Source organism: Cicer arietinum, chromosome 4 (genome assembly GCF_000331145.2).
Source record: "Cicer arietinum cultivar CDC Frontier isolate Library 1 chromosome 4, Cicar.CDCFrontier_v2.0, whole genome shotgun sequence".
In the NCBI taxonomy this organism is placed as follows: Eukaryota; Viridiplantae; Streptophyta; class Magnoliopsida; order Fabales; family Fabaceae; genus Cicer; species Cicer arietinum.
The window spans coordinates 31154647-31171592 of NC_021163.2; the positions used below are offsets into that span (position 1 = coordinate 31154647).

A 16946-nucleotide genomic window follows, 5' to 3' on the forward strand; every position below is an offset into this window, starting at 1 on the left:
ATTATTGAAAAGAGCGGTAGATAGAACCGACGCAATGCTTCAAGACTTTAAAGCTGGGTGGAAAAGAACCGGTTGTTCCATCGTGTCTGATGGGTGGACAAATAGTAAAAAATGGTCGAATCTATTAATAATTTTTAAAGTATCTAAAAAAATACATTTAAAAGTTGTACCTCTTCCAATAACGAATTAAAAGTATCGAATCTATGACACATATACTTTATGAGACTCGAATAACTTTCTACTTGATTCGTTTTTCTTTTTTAGTTTGTATATTTGCTCTTCAAAAAAGCTTATTCTGTTAAAACAACTTACTACTTGATTCACAATATTGTTAAAATGAATTAGCATCATTATGTTTCTTTTATTTTCTCTTTTGTAATATTTATAGAACGAACCAAAGGTACCTTAATTGATAAACAAAGAGAGTGCAAAATGATAGATAAACAATCATCATCAAGATGAGCTATGAGACAAAGGAGAAGGACCCTGCTAAGTGTGTTAACCATTAACTATAATAGAAACAGCTTGATGAATCAAACAATAAGAACTGCTACAATGAAGTCAAACAATTATCAGCAAGGTCCATTGCAAGTTTGGCTGTCCAAAGCCACAAAATCATTGCACTAAGAGATACATGTCTACGTGGCTTGTTTTCTTTCTAAATAACTTATATTTGATAGGTAATATGATATTATGACATTTCAAACTATATTAATACACCTGCAAACAAATAATTACTTTCCAGCCATAAAAAATATGCACGTAGTAGTTGTACAGTATGATGTCAAAATTTGTAGATGGGCAGAGAGATCTAAAGCTGAGGAACATACTAGCTACATCATGTTTCCAGCTTCTGTATCAATTCATGGCACCCAGTTCCCATCTTTACTGGCAAACCAAGACAAATTCTAGCAGAAGGAGAATCCAAATTGTCCACCTGCCCGTGACAAGCTGCTTCAACAATGAAATTTGATGCTGTCTCGAAGCAAATTTTGAGGAACGGGGATGTAGAATCTGCTATGCTCCCCTTTCTGCTCATAGGGCGATAGCAACCGGAGTGTGTCATAAAGTCAGCAATAAGCATCAAGTGTCGGATATTTACCGATATTCCATAAGACTTGAAAACGTTTTGTACTTCCCTGATGATGGTTTCTTTGGCTGCTTCCACCCCGTAAGTGCTTAGAATAGCATGCACGTTGTTTGAATAAACATACCTAACATTAAGATCATCTTGCATCTCCCAAAATGATTTAAAATGTATGCCAGATGTTTGAAGTGCTGGTATTTTCTCTTTCACTGATGAGGGAATTTCTTCTCTTTTACTATCATCTTCACCATAGTAGATTACACCACTTTCTTTACATGTAATAGCTTTACATTGACCAACTTTTCCAAAGTTCTGGATACAAACCTTCTCGGCTGTTTTCTGAGCAATCTGCAAAAAGATAATTTGAAATAAGTGAGTTCTATATGTAAAGCAAGGACCAAAATAGAAACTTGAACTACAAAATCGTAGCAAATAGAAATCCATGCTCAACCTACATTTTTGGAGTCGGGTTATTTAAAAAGAAGTTCACTACTAAACAGAAAATGATTTGCAGTAGAAAGTACCTGAGCCAACAATATGTGAGGTTCACCCGTAAATTTAAAGTGGATCTCAAAATGCCTCTTCTCAAATTTTACATAAACTCTCCTGTCAAATTTTTTGCTCACAGGTTGAGATTTCGAATTTTCTTCAGGTCCTTGAGAGTAATTGGCACCAAGTGTCACCTTTTTATCATTCTCATTAACTTCAATATCACTGCCATCCTCATCACCTTTTCCATCCTCATCATCTTTGCCATCCCCATCATCTTTTACATACTCATTATCTTTGGCATCCTCAACACCTTCCAAGTCCTCTGACAGCTCACCATCTTCAAGTGTTTCCTCTTCAGGACCATCATCGTAATCAACGTCATCCACAACTTGTCGCTTACTCTTTTGAGCATCTAAACCGAGATCTTCAGCCCCCTCTGTGTCGTCAGCATCACCGTCATCATCATCATCATCATTAGTTTTACCATTGCTAGGATCATCTTCTGCACCGTTTGAAGAATTTGGTTGTGCATCTGTCTTAAAATTTGTTATGCCACTAATTTTAGCCAGTAGTGCAATGTTGTTTTCTATTGCATCCTCCAACCCTCTCACAAAGGAAACTCTAAGAGTTTCTTCCCAGTCTTTAAGCGTAACATCAGTGTATTTTGGATAGTGTTTAGGTTTATGCAGCTTCATCATAAGCTTATATATACTGCAAATGCGACCATCTTGAACAGTTACTGGTACAACAGAAACTTTCATACTCTCAATTATGTCAGCTACAGTAATCTTTTTCATTTTGTCAGCAAGGCGAATAGCATCTTCCCTGTAAATAGAAAATTCGTCAAAATTTCTGCTGCTATGTAGAAATAACAAGTTTACAGAAAAAGTAATGCACAAACACCAAAAAAAAAGACATTGGAGAACCGAGAACAATGTCAGCATCTCACATAGATTTATTTGGTCTCAGGGGGCATGTCATAAAGGGAGTCTTGATGTGAGCAGAGGCTGCCGTCAGGATCTCTTGCAAACGTGGAATACCAAGAGTCACATTCATTTCACCTCGACCAGCAAGGTGGAAAGTATTCAAACTGAGTACAAAATGAAAAGAGGAAGCCAAAACGGTTACTCAGCCACACAAAAATCACTTTTAAATTTAACAAAATAATGAAGGAATACAAACAGATATGCAATCCTAACCCTACTAGCTTCTATAAAAGGCACAAATTTCATATATATACAAATCTTCTTTTGCAATTATTGAGAATTTAATGGCCATCAAACACAATTTTACCCACTTTGAACTATTAAAATTTATTGTTTAGCTTGTTTCATTTAGTTCCTTCCAAATTGTAACAACAAAAGAATAGCAGGCTCAACAAGAAGAGGCAATATCATCTCCAGAGGTTGTTATAGTTGTACATGATCATAAGAAAGTTGATATAAAATAGCACCAAATGTTCAATGACACCGAGTGATTGGAGTCGGAGCAGAGAGCATGGTAATGCTCCAATTTAATAAACAAGTATTCCCTTAGTCAGGTTCTTGGGACAAAACCTATTTGAACTAGGTCTCTACTGAACATGGTAATGCACATAGTAGTACTGAGTGAAGAAACACAAGCATGTTTAGTTGTCACTAAGTTAGATCAACAAATATAATTTACTCAAATGTCAAAGGCAGCTATTTAAGGTTTTAGTGACCTTGTGAAAATACTAAAGCTCAAGTGGTGTAAGTGTACCGTCAACTACTATTTATTTTTTAAATGACCTCTATTTCCCATAAATGATTTGTTAAAGCTTTTCGTGAAGCATATATGTTCCTAGACAATTAAACCTCAAGATGAAATATCAACTTAAAATATTGTGCTTATCTGTAGCAGCTATATTGTTTCCAGTGATCACAAAAGACTGGGATCACAATTTAATTATTCATGTTTTTTCATGAAACAGATTGATCAAAAAGACATCTCATGGTTACATGCTATGTACAGAGAAAACAAGGACAAAATCTATGACGATTTAAATAACTTACGTCATCTGAGTTGCAGGTTCACCAACAGACTGAGAAGCTAACACACCAACTGGCTCACCTGGTTGAGCAAGACTTGAGACGTACTTGTGTTCCATCAAATGCAGGAAATTCGTGTGTGTCATTGAACCAGAATTTCTTTGTTTTGAAGAGGAATCCAGAATGAATTTTTCTGCTTTTCCTTTAAGAGCATCAGGCAACTTGTTAATATATGGACTGGATTTATCTAGCTCACGGCAACAGTTGCTGTAAACCAACTCTTTGTTCTGAAAATAAATAATACAAAAATACATAAACTATGAATACAATATCTAAATGTAATATATTTATGGCTTTATTAAAAATATTAAACAATTTCTTACAGTTGACAATGCTTCAAATTTATTGATAAAGCTAGTTTGATGAACATCCACACCATCTTCTCCGTAGTGAAACTGGATAATTGAACCATCAGCATCACGGACAGTATGATCATAACAAACTTTAAGACACTCGAGGTTTTTCATTAGACATCTTTGCAGGTAACCACTTCTAGATGTTTTGACTGCAGTGTCAACTAACCTGTGAAGAAAATATGTCATTTACCAAGATCTAGGAAGAAGTAAAACATATGATGACCAGAATACATTAAGCCTTGCATTTGAAAGATATCAACACATTGCCACAAACAAAACTCAGTGAGTTTGCAAAAGGAGAGGAAATGGGATAAAGACAAGAAAAAATATATCCATTGGGTTTGGAGAAATGAGAGTGGTGTCATCGAGTAATGCCACGTTTTGCACCATAAACTAGTGATTCTAAGTTAAGATAAATTGCATTGTTATAATTATAATATTATAACTGTTCATCTGTTTTCAACTAGTAACTTGAGCTTTGGTGATAACTGGTTCACAACATGGCATCAAAGCCTAACCCAACTGTTAGAAGATACTCTAAATTAGTATCTGAGATACTATAAGATGATTTTATATTTATATCTTCTAACACAAACAATGACATGGTGCCCCACATATATATCTAGTGCTACACAATTAATGTTTCAATACATCCAGATTTGGGAGTGATGGGGCAAGTGAATATCACACGTTAGTTAGGTATATGGCCAAACTACTCTCAAAATAATGACTTGGAAAAAACCTCCCCACAGATGTAACTTTTTCTAAATGTAAAATATCTTCTATTTCACCCACTTTTCTCAGTATTTAAGCTAAGGGACCAAACTCAACTTTTAAAATAAGTTAAGGGACCAAAAAGGTATTTAAGCCCCACTTTTTAGGATTAGGTGCCATTATGCCTTTTAGATTTTAAATAGATACAATACACAAACAATTAATAGCATATTCATTCGTAATCCTGAAGCTTTTATCTTACCCTTCTCGACCAGCCATACAATGAAAGTAATATTCCTGTGGACGAAGAGCTGTAAGAAACCGATCAATAATGAATCCTCCTGCTCTGGGCGAACAATCCCATGATGTAAAGCATGGTAAGGTCTTTCCAGAAACCATACGTGGGACTCGTTTTCCTTCCAACTCTTGCTGGCCAAGATGAGAAGATATCTGCTGGAAATTGACCTGTTCAAAAGCATATGAAATCATCTTCATTTCACTAAATATCATTAACTTAAATGACTAGTATCAATTAGAAAAGATGAAAATGGACTTAGTTATTAATGTCTGGTTAATAAAATAATCTAGCAAAACCTATTGAAAACAAACTTAGTTTACCAAATTGTTTAATACCACAAGAAACTATACAAATAGTCCAACATCCTTGAATTTTTACTCTATAGTATCCACTAAAAAACCATTAGCTCAATTAAAAAGACAATTGATTTCCACTTGAAAGAAGTCAAAATGCCCAAACTATGCTGATGAAACCTTCTTAAAGACATGGAGTAATGAACCAACCATATCTGTAACTTATACGCCTCTATTACAAAAAAGATTGATAGATTATAATTGAGAAAAAATTGACGTTTTATAATTTTAGATAACATTTGAATACTTTTTAATAGGATCTTCCATCTCACAAAACATCGAATAATAGATTTTACCTAGGTCCTCAGACAAAATGTTAGGACTTCAAACAAGTGTTGTATGAAAGAGACTTGAGCACTCAAATAATTAAAGGAGACTCTTTGGTTTCTAACAGAGCAAACACAATGTGTAGTATAGTGCTCTGTATCCTTATACACAAACAACGGAGTTAAATAGAGTGATGAAGACGCAACAGTACACTTACCATACTGCCCTTAGCTCCAGATGTAGTCATAAGAGAAATCCAATTTTTTCCTGAGGGTTTTAATATTCCTTCAGAGAGTAGCACCTTCAATACCCCAGTGCTTGTTCTGGAGTTAAGATTACTTATCATCTTCCTATCTAAGTATGTTATGGCTGCTTCTCCGTTACTGCGTATTTTTTTCTCAACATTCAACTGCATCGTGATTGGATCTGAAATACCAAATATGCCAACACATCATAATTATACACAAAAAACTAAACAATAATAAGAAAATGGCAAGAACGAATTGGATGCTTGTCTCGCAGTAAGATAATACTTGAATACAAAATTTCATTTGGTTAGGGAAATGCTTTTATCCAAAATATGATTCATAAAGCATGTCACTATGTGTACATGCAGATGTTCTATTACATTAAAGTAGGACGAAAACGCATACACCAATCGGTCATAAAATGTTGGACTTTTTTCCTACTAGTTTCCATTCCCAGGACAAACACTAATCTAATATTAACTAAGCCCCTCAGAGATCACTTTAATAGGATGAGAATAAATTGAATAATGAAACCCCCGCAGTAGATGTTTTCTTCCATCCACATTTTGGAAGACATGTTTGATTCTAAGTGGTAACAAAGCCCCTATATTTATACGAGAAATTATATTGATTATAAGACATAAACCTATTTCACACATTATTTGGTCAGTTGGTCAGAAATTACTTTTGGGGTCCAAATTTACTTGCAGGACAAAAAGATTTGTCCCATGTTTCGTTTGAAAATTGAACACGGGAACGGACAAAAAAGGAGGTGAGGAACCAAACAAAAACCCAGAATTTTGTACCCTACCAAACCATGGTACAAAAAGTTGTCCATAGACAAACTATTAATAAGACGAAAATATCCTTACCTAATTATTACATATTCTCTTTCCTCTCTCTCTCCGCCTCTCAATCTCTCTCCCTTACAGAGGTAACCATACATATGTCCACATTTCAACCAAAAAATGCCCCTAGCTATTCATGAAGATAGACCAAATTTAGCCAGAAAGTTAGCCCCACCCCATCAGTCAAAGGTGGAAAGGAGCAATCGCCCAATCTAATTGGTCACAGCAATCCTTCTATGAAGGATCAAGAACCAAACACAAAAATAAGAAACATCAGAGAATTATTACGGGTTAAAAGTATACATTAAACAAGTCAAAAGCCTGAATATGAACTTTCATTTTCCATTTAGTTTGTTTTTGGATATATAGATTATTAATTATCTAGTAAATATTTATCGCATGAGAACTATATAATAAGCACATATGCATTAACTAATTTTCTGAAGCTTAACTAAGAAGCTTAATGAAATCATTTTAAACCCACGTATCCAACCGCCCTTTATTCTTATTTAGATGCGACATCCATCAAAACCTTGTGGCCATAACAATCGTTCTAGGAACCACCTTAATATTATCCTAAACACACAAATTATCTACTCTTTTCAATGTTGCATCATGGTCATTGAAATATACTTTTGCTGTATCTTCTGTAACAAACACCTGCATCTATCTATGCTCGCAATAACAAAGGTCTAATTCAGTTTGTTTCAAAGAGAAATATTCTGTGGGGCTTAAGAAACAATTGGCAAGAAGAAGTAAATGCAAGAAAGTGTAGAACAAAATCAGAAACCAGTTGTGCAGAAAGAATTTCACTATAATATGGGTAAATAAATTTACATAGGAATCCAGAAATTAACCAAATTAGTGACATGGTATCACATCTGGAAATGGAGCATTATTTTAAAATCCTGTGATTTGAATTAATTAATAGTACTTCACATTACCTATATTATCACCCTCCATGACTCCAATGAATTCACGATGAACAATGTCACCAATTTCCTCGCAGCTTTCAAGTTGATTTGTTCTTTCACTATCCTTTCCTTCTGTTAACAGAAGATCATCAACCCCACATGTGAACCCATGCATCTGAATGACAAAATATATCAGAATCTTGCAGGATAATTAAATCCTATAAAATATATCATATTTGACAAACTAGAGAAAGTGACTAACCTGTAAAAAGTTTGTGAATAATCTACTTAATGCCGAAAGCAGAATGCCAGCAGTATTTGAGCCATAAAACTCTTGCACTGTATGCACAATTCCATAATCACCAAATTGAGCCTTATCAACTACACCACGCACCAAATCATTTCTATATATCAACAATTTATCCTCATCGGGCTCATCCTTCTTTATTGATGTATCTTTAGTACGTTTTTTTCCCTCCCTCATTCGAGTCTTAAAAAAACTAGATGGGATTTTTGCATTCTTCTCAACAGTAAATGGTGGGGAACCTTTAGTGATATAGTATAGCAATGCACTGATAACCTAGACAGAAATAGAACAAAATATTACTTTATACAACGATAATGGCATGTAAAACAAAGAACAGAATATACACAAGTAGGAAAATTAGAGCCAAGAGTGAAAAATGTATAGTAACCTGTTTCCCTGTCCACAATGGCTCTGGCTTGAATATTGCCGGAGGAAACAGAAACATTTCACTATCAGAGTTTGACATGAAAATTTTCTGTCCTGGTTTGCCAGGGAAAGGGCCCATCCCAGTCATTGATACACCAGAACTGTAGAGAAGTTGATTGAACTCTTCACAGCTCAAAAAGGTATCTTTTTTTGTGAGAAGAGCAGCACTTACAATATGATCCTGGAAAATTCATTTGAAATTGGAAAAATAAACTTCAGAAACTCACCTCAAAACAAATCATCTATTTAATAAGAAAACTCAGTTTTTATCAGCCAAGGGTCACACTCTTATTGTTAGCAAGCATTAAGTGTCACACTGTTGCATTTGTTTTCTCTCCATTGATTTATTTTTGTCCTCACCATGTGCAGCACAGGCAACCTCTGCTATATAGAAAGAAAGCTCATTAACTATTTATTCAAATAGGAGAGGCCTGCTTCTGGTCTAGTAGCCATGGGTCTACTTGGGATTTGGGAAAACAACCTCTCAGTTCCCTTGTGTTAAGCTGTATGCATCTGATTCCCTCTTGACCCCCATTATATTGGAATCCCAATGCAGTGACCAGTTCTTTTTTAATTATGTGTTAATACCTGAATCAAGGCTCTGATTGGATCACCACTTGTAGGCTTCACATATTGGTTGTTGGCATTTACAATATTGTAAGCTTCAGCACGTGAAATTTCATCTTGAGGAAAATGAACATTAATCTCATCACCATCAAAATCAGCATTGTATGTACTGAGATGACAACAAAAGAAAGAAGTAATTGACTTTAGCAACCAAAATAGGCAAAGATGTTATTCATATTAATACACAAAAATAAGTTCTCAAGATATAGTCAAATGTATTAATATATAGATAGTTACATATTTATACTGCAATCGGACAAAGCTCAGAGAAATGATTAATATGTTACCTGCAGTTCGCATAATGCATGCGTACTGTTTTCTCCCCCTTTAGAACACGAACTACATGTGCCATTATACTAGGTTTATGAAGCGTGGGCTGCAATAGAATGCAATGTCCAATTCAAAAAACAATAAGGTACTAAAAATGGCCATGTTCATATCACACATACTCAGCAATATAATTATAGTCTTAAGAAAACAGTTTTATGTTCATTGTGGTATACAGTACCAAGAAATGAAATCAGAATAATCATTGACAACTTAAATGAAAACATGATTTAAACTCAAACTAAAATGCATACTTGCATAAGTATGTGTGTGTGTGCAGGCGTATGTGTATGTATATGAACCACATCAACTTTTCAACAGATGTGAACAGTCAATCAGCATAGTTGCATCATTATATTGTCATATACAGAGTTGTTGTCATTTTTTGTTCTTTTAAAAAGGGAAAAAAAAAAATCAAAGGAATAGAAGACAATGCAATATTGATTATTATATTATTAAAAGTTTAAAACACATCAAATGAGATCATGCATTACCTGTCGGTTGACAAGCACTACATCACCATCTTTCAAGTGACGATACACAACTTTTCCTTCAAATTCATTGTCATGTATCTTCCCATTATGCATGATAACCCCTCTTGAGGATTGTAATTTCCTTGATGTCAAAGAACGTGACCTCCTATCTAGTGGAAGCTTGAGTGTTGATGTTTTATCAGCATAGAGGGTAGCACCAGGATGGGTTTCAGGACCATTTAGGATAGCATTCCTTAATTCAACTACATTCCAAGGAGTCACTCTCTGCAATATATTAACAAAAAAGCCAATGGCAAGAATCAAAATATCATACAAAGCATTCTCATGATGTTTCATACCAAACCTAATAATATTCCACTCCATGCAAAGTCCAAGACACAATTATTATATTACAAAATGCCACCAAGCATTATCATTGGTTTGTCGACATGTTAAATTTAATAATTACATACTGCTTCACTTCATTATAGAGTAATATCCCAATCTACATTTCTAATGCTCAGGAACAATAAAATGATCAAAATTTGGCTGCAGCATGCAAATTCTTAACCAGATGAATAAGAATGCTTTAATTTCAGTTATAAGCCCTTATCTTCTTTTAACTTACACATACAGGCTGTACCATGGGACAAGATGGTTCGTCTATCTAAGACCATCAGACTTATTTAAGAAGATAATGAAGTAATCAAAGGCCCAATACCAAAATATTTGCTACTCTTAACAGCATAACAGACACAAAAATAATAGATATGCATATTGATTAATATGTAGTTACATCTCTTACCTCAGGATATGTTAACCTCAGAGCAAAATAAGGAGGAATCCCAATTTCATTGACTGCCAAATAAGGATCTGGTGAAATGACAGAGCGGCATGCATAATTAACTCTCTTTCCCATCATTTTCTGGCGAAAGATGCCTTCCTTCTTTTCCAGCAACTGACATATCCCAGTAACCAAGTCTTTTTGGCCTATGCCAAGCAAAAAATATTTCTATGTAGGTAAGAACTATAAGCAAAAAATCTGAAATAGCTACAAAATAACATGCTTATCTAGTGATCAACAAACTAATCTCATGCAATTGAAATTTTGTTTTAAAAACTGTTACTGACGTTTGGTTTCTTGATCTTTGACAATTACTTCGCATTTTATTTCATGTAATTATTTGTTCCTCGTTCTTTTACCAAAACACAAAAAAAAAAGAGATCCCTTTGCAAACATTGGTATTACATATAAAATCATGTATACGTCCATTTGGGGCATTTGTTTTATTGCTAATTGAATTAGGACAACTTTTTACCATTGACCAATTACAAGCAAACAGAAATACACCCAGCTCCCGTAGGTTCCTATCCCAAAAAATGAAAACAAAGTGAACCAAATGAAACTCTCACCAGAAGCAGTTTTATTGTCAAATAGGAGGTTTACAGATCGCTGAAGATCCATCCACCGCCTTAGAACCACTGATGCATCTGACTTGTTTAAATGGGCCTGTCCCAAGGATATGTTGGACTCTAAAACCCTAGTCAACAAAACAGTTTGAGCATGCTCTGACACCTACAAAAGACATTGAACAAGTAATTAAGCACACGTAGGATGATAATGACCAATTCTATGGTGTACAAACCCATCATATCGTCTGTACACTAAATTGATTATTGTGATATACAAAATAAGTAAAGAGGGAATACAAAATAATGAAATTCAGTAATGAAGCTTTGAATTGTTCTAAATTTGTAATTGTACTCCCTATTCCTTTTTATTCATCACTTTGTAGACAAAGTTTATTCCTATTTACTTGTCAATTTCAAAATTCAATGCAACATTAACTATAAATTATTCAATAACAACATTAACTATAACTTATTCAATTCAATTGATTATTTACTGCAAATAGAGAAACAGTAGAATGAGATAGTATATAGTTAAAAAGACAAACAATTTCATCAAAAGAAACAAAATTTATTAGTTTTCTTGGTATGTGTAAATAACCTTAAAACAAAAACTAAAAAGGAACCGATGAAGTAATTCATAATACAAGTAATGAGATTATACAAAAAACTAACACCAACTACTCCATATATACTAAAACAATCTAATAGAAGACAACAATACTCTTTACATGGTATACTACTATTCTAAAAGTTATTATTGCTTGATAATAATAGCTTCCATATAAATTAATATTTTATATTTTTCAACAATATATTATAGTATCAAATGATATGAAATGATGCAATGAATAAAAACACCAATAATCCATATTCTGTAACAGCTCCAACAGAATAAAACAAATTTTCAATAATTGAAAAAATTAATAAGGGAAAGGAAATAAAATTAAAATAATAAATATCAAAATACACATTAAACTTCATCTTTACAAGAGAAGAGATATCTGCCTTATAGTATTACATGGCTTCCCAGCACTCGTAGAAATTCATAAATTCAAGTCAACAGTTTTTTTTTTTTTTTTGGGTCATACTTACTTTATCATCTCCTTTAGTTGGGGGACGGAATTTGATTGGTGGAACGTAAATGTTATCTAGAAAGAACATTGAGTGACCGGCTTTCTTTCCAAAACCTTGACCTTGAATGTCACTGATATACAAGCACAGTCGAGCTTCATTTTCCCACAAAAGCTCTAGAATTCCCTGAACCTATAATTTGAAAGGAATTAAATGAAATGTTCCATTCACTTTAACTTAAAAAACAAAAGGGTTATAAATGCAGTCATTAAGCCAGTATTTTAAAGAAACTAACCTGGGACGGTAGCAAAGACCCAGAGAGTTTATTATGCCGAGCAAGTTTATTTTGCCTTTTTGCATTACTATTTGCAGTATCACCAGAGGTAATATCCTCTACATCTGTAGTATCCCCATTTCCTAAAGATATATCATCATGGATTATTTCACTTGCCAAGGATGCATCAATTCCTGAAATAACATTTGCTCTGGCTTGAGCAGCTGAGAGAGCTTTCTAGAGAAGTGGAATGAAAAGAAAAGAAAACAAGGAATTAGACATTGCAGCAAGAATTACAACCAAGCTTGAAACTATGGACATGACATTGTATCTTGTGGTCATGTACACTTACGAAAATGCAAAATCCACAATAGATTTAAGGACTTCCCAGTATTGCAGTTTCAAATTCCTCATATTCAAAAACCATATTTTTACAAATAGTCAGTGACACAGATGACTAACTTAACTTTTTCTTCACAATTGAAAATTGGAACTATCCAAAACAAGTACAAAAGAAATAGCATCAATAGTGCATATTTAATACAATAGTAAGCAACAAAACATATTCAATGTCACACATACGCATAGAGGGAGAGACAGCAGATTAAAAGATGCTTATTCCTGGGTTTGGTACAGCACACACATCAAAGTATCAAACAGTGTCAGAATTTAATTAAAATTGAGAGGATCATAGTGTGTCTGTTCTGTTCACCATATATTCAAATACTGCAGCAATCACAAAAGAATCAAAGTATGGAGAGAATAAAATATTTTACCACGTGAAACCATCCAAAGGTTGGTTTAGTGATTTTAGGATTGATGTTTCCACAATTTTGACACTTCCTGAATTCTTTTTTTAGAAACTTCCTTAGAACAGACATTGCCTCGCTAAATTGAAGGGACGTCCAATTTTCTCCCAGTTGCTCATCACTACTACATTGGCTGTCATTACCATCACTTAAATCTGCGGATTCATCTAGGTTAATTGCATCCAAATTTTTTGCCTTGGCAATATTCCCTTTCATAATAAGCTCTAACTGGTTTGCACGCAACTCCACCTTGAATCATCATGAGATCATATGAACAATGGTCAAGAAATGCACATATCTCTTACGGAAATAACATAAACAGAGAAAGAATAAATAAAATTACCACATCAACATATATTTACCTCATTTCTGCTAGCCTGAAAATGATGGCACGAGAAACACGTTCTTCGTAGAACATTGCTAAGCATAGAAAACATCAAAGGGTTGTAGACAGGAGAAACAAGCTCAATATGACCAAAATGCCCCGGGCAATGATAAGAGTTTTGACCACAAGATTGACAACTGCATCAAGCAAAAGATCTGTGTCAGATTCCTATCCCATAATAAAACTGCATAACATAAATACAACTTGCAAAGCATGAATACAACATCAAAATAAACATAGCAGTTAGCACAACAACAACTATAAGAGGATTACAACCCCACCAAATCCTATCTCCACAAAGCTAAGTTAGAAAGAAAAAAAACTCCAGTATCTATGATCGTTTTTAAGATATAAAATCGTCATCCAAACCAAAAAAATTTAGCCACCGGCAACACCAACAATCACCATACTAATTAAAGAATAAAATAAAATTTAGCATATAGAGAAAACAATAACAAATTCATATGGCACTCGTCCTCGTTAAAAACAGCCTAAGAAGCTAACCACAGACGCAACACGTTACTAAAACATAAAACTAATTAAGAATAGGCAAAATTGGCGTTGAAATTGAAAAGTAGTAGAAGAGAAACATACGGAGATTTCTCATGAAAAGGACCTAAGGCAGGATCATACAATCCACCAGCAACAGGTGAATGGAGCGTATCAAGAAGAATGGGATTGGTTATCTTGACGCGACTACTCTTAAGTATTTCTTCGTCCGTTAGAAAACTGAATGCCACAGCCTTCACACTATTCGTTGCGCCCTGCAATTCAATGATGATAATAAACAATAAAAAACGACGAGTAGATGATGATGAAGTAAGATTTGAATAACTCAATGATGATAATAAACAATCAAAAACGACGAGTAGATGATGAAGTAAGGTTTGAATTGATGGATGATAAATATAAATACCTCAGTAGCGAGAGCCATATTGGTGCAAGAAACTTCAGAAAGATTTTGATGAAACACAAGCGCTCAGGATGACAGTGGCAACAGGGGAAAACCGCCGGGAGAAAACGTGACTGGAACTATGCTCGCCGGGAACGAGGCTAGCGGACGGAGGCTGGACACGAGATAGAGAAGTTAGTTAGGGTTTATGAGTTCTGAGTTTAAAAAAGAATTAAGTTTTTTTATTTATTGAAAAAATATTAAGTTTTTTTATAAAGTTTTATAATTGATTTTGTAATATAATAAATAGATTGAAAATCTTTTTACACGTTCACTCAATCAATTAAAATATCTCCATGGTAAGAATTAATTAGCTATTTTATAAAAAAAATGATATCTAAATTAAAATTATAATTAAATCCAAATAAATAAAAATATATACTGCTAATAAAATAAAATAAATTTATACATATTACAACTATATGAGAAAATTATTGAAGAAAAATAAAATAAAAAACAATCAAATGAATAATTATAATACATGATATATAACACTTCTCTTGTTGTGATATATATCTATATATATGTATTTTATTTTTTTTGAATTATTATAATTTTGGTAGATAAATGTAACTATAAAAATATTACTTTATACATATATATATATACATACACTAGACATATTTTTTTTAAAATATAAAACTAGATATATTGCACGTGTTTTTTAGTAAAAAAGAGGTATAATACTAATTAACGGTGCATTGCATAAGTTTGGTTAGAATACATACTCGAAATATTTTATAAAAAAGAAATAATAGTTTTAGAAGTATTGTTACATATAGTTAATTTGACATGTCTTAAAATATGGTGATGTTTATTTAAATTATAAATTATAAAAACGTTATTTGAAAGTGTGAGAGTTCCTATTAGTTTAAATGGTATATTTGATAAACAGTTTAAGGGCAATTAATATAGTATTTTGCAGATCATATAATTGTCAATACATTTAAAAAATTCACCAATACATTTAAAAGATACACCATATTTTAGCCAATGTATATAAGAATTATTAACGAATATCACGTATCATTGTAAACTTTTATATTTTTATTTGTGATTTATAAACTTTAATAGTCATAACTCCTTTGTTTTATAATAGTTTTTTCCTCAAATAACATAGTTTTTGTTAGTAGTCATGCAGCCTATAAAAACAAATAATAATAATAATAATAATAATAATAATAATAATAATAATAATAATAATAATAATAAGATTAAAATGTATGTTTGACCCTCTAGTTTTTCAATTTTACGATTTTAGTCTAATTGAGAGATTTTGGTCGCTCACATTTATCGTATTTCTGATTTAGTAGCCGCTCACTTAGATTTCCTTTAAAATTAATTAACATAACTTTTTATTTGACGTGTTTTGCTTCTATTGGCCATAGTGGATATTTAAAAAAAATTATTAAAAAAAAAAAAAGAATGAGTATTATTATTGTCACGTGACTTATTTTATAAAAACAAATTAAATTTACAATTTTAAACTAAAAACCCTAATTTCATTTAGAGAACTAAGATGACGAAGACAAAGAGAATGGAGGAAGACAAAGGACGAATACAAAGACTCCTACCACGCTGGAGAAAGGTGAAGACGAAGGAGGAAGACAAAGATGAGTTAGAGTTGCGTATAAGGGTTCATAAATTGGAAAAATTGGTGGCAATTGAATTTAATTGAGACGGTCAAAAAACGAAGAAGTGCAGCGGCAAAGATGAAGTATCAACGGCGGCGCTCATGATTCTTGAAGTATGGCGAAGAGCGATGGAGTCTTCAATGGATGACGAGGAAAGAAACGATGGAGTTTGCATATGTTGGTTCAAATTATTTTGCATGTGTTTACGACCCCACCATTCTTTTGTGCATAATATGAAGAAAAAACCAATAAAATAAAGAAGAAGATGAAAAATAAAATAAAATATGTTGTTGAATGACCTATAGAAGATGAAATCGTAATACAACGAGAAAAATGAAGGAATAAAGAAGAAATAAAGATAAAGACATTAGGAGAAGTTAAACAAATAATGAAGAAATAAGAAAAAGTAGAAGAAATGAATATTACAACTTAAAAAAAAGGTGATGAGCAGATGATCACGTGTTAATTCCTTTTTTTTCTTCGTTTAAACAATTTTTAAAAAATGAAAATATCCCCACATCAACAAAATTGAGTCAAAATCTGGTTGGGGGCTAAAAAAATCATAAAGGAGTGAATATAAGGGGCCAAAATCGTTCAATTGA

The 16946-nt window shown here is 33.1% G+C and overlaps 1 protein-coding gene across 1 annotated transcript; it reads right to left on the minus strand.

Moving 5' to 3' along the window:
* Positions 1-482: 482 nt before the first annotated feature.
* On the minus strand, positions 483-14867 carry LOC101514434 (DNA-directed RNA polymerase I subunit 1-like). Its single transcript, XM_004513591.4, has 21 exons — positions 14675-14867; positions 14353-14522; positions 13736-13895; positions 13341-13622; positions 12586-12801; positions 12312-12482; positions 11220-11382; positions 10612-10796; positions 9828-10091; positions 9294-9382; positions 8968-9115; positions 8342-8560; positions 7909-8226; positions 7677-7821; positions 5854-6062; positions 4981-5183; positions 3972-4170; positions 3613-3875; positions 2529-2669; positions 1612-2404; positions 483-1435 (listed from the first exon to the last, which is right to left on the minus strand). The coding sequence occupies exons 1-21, from the start codon at positions 14690-14692 to the stop codon at positions 839-841; spliced, it is 4953 nt and encodes a 1650-aa protein (XP_004513648.1). The 5' UTR covers positions 14693-14867; the 3' UTR covers positions 483-838.
* Between the last annotated feature and the right edge of the window lie 2079 nt (positions 14868-16946).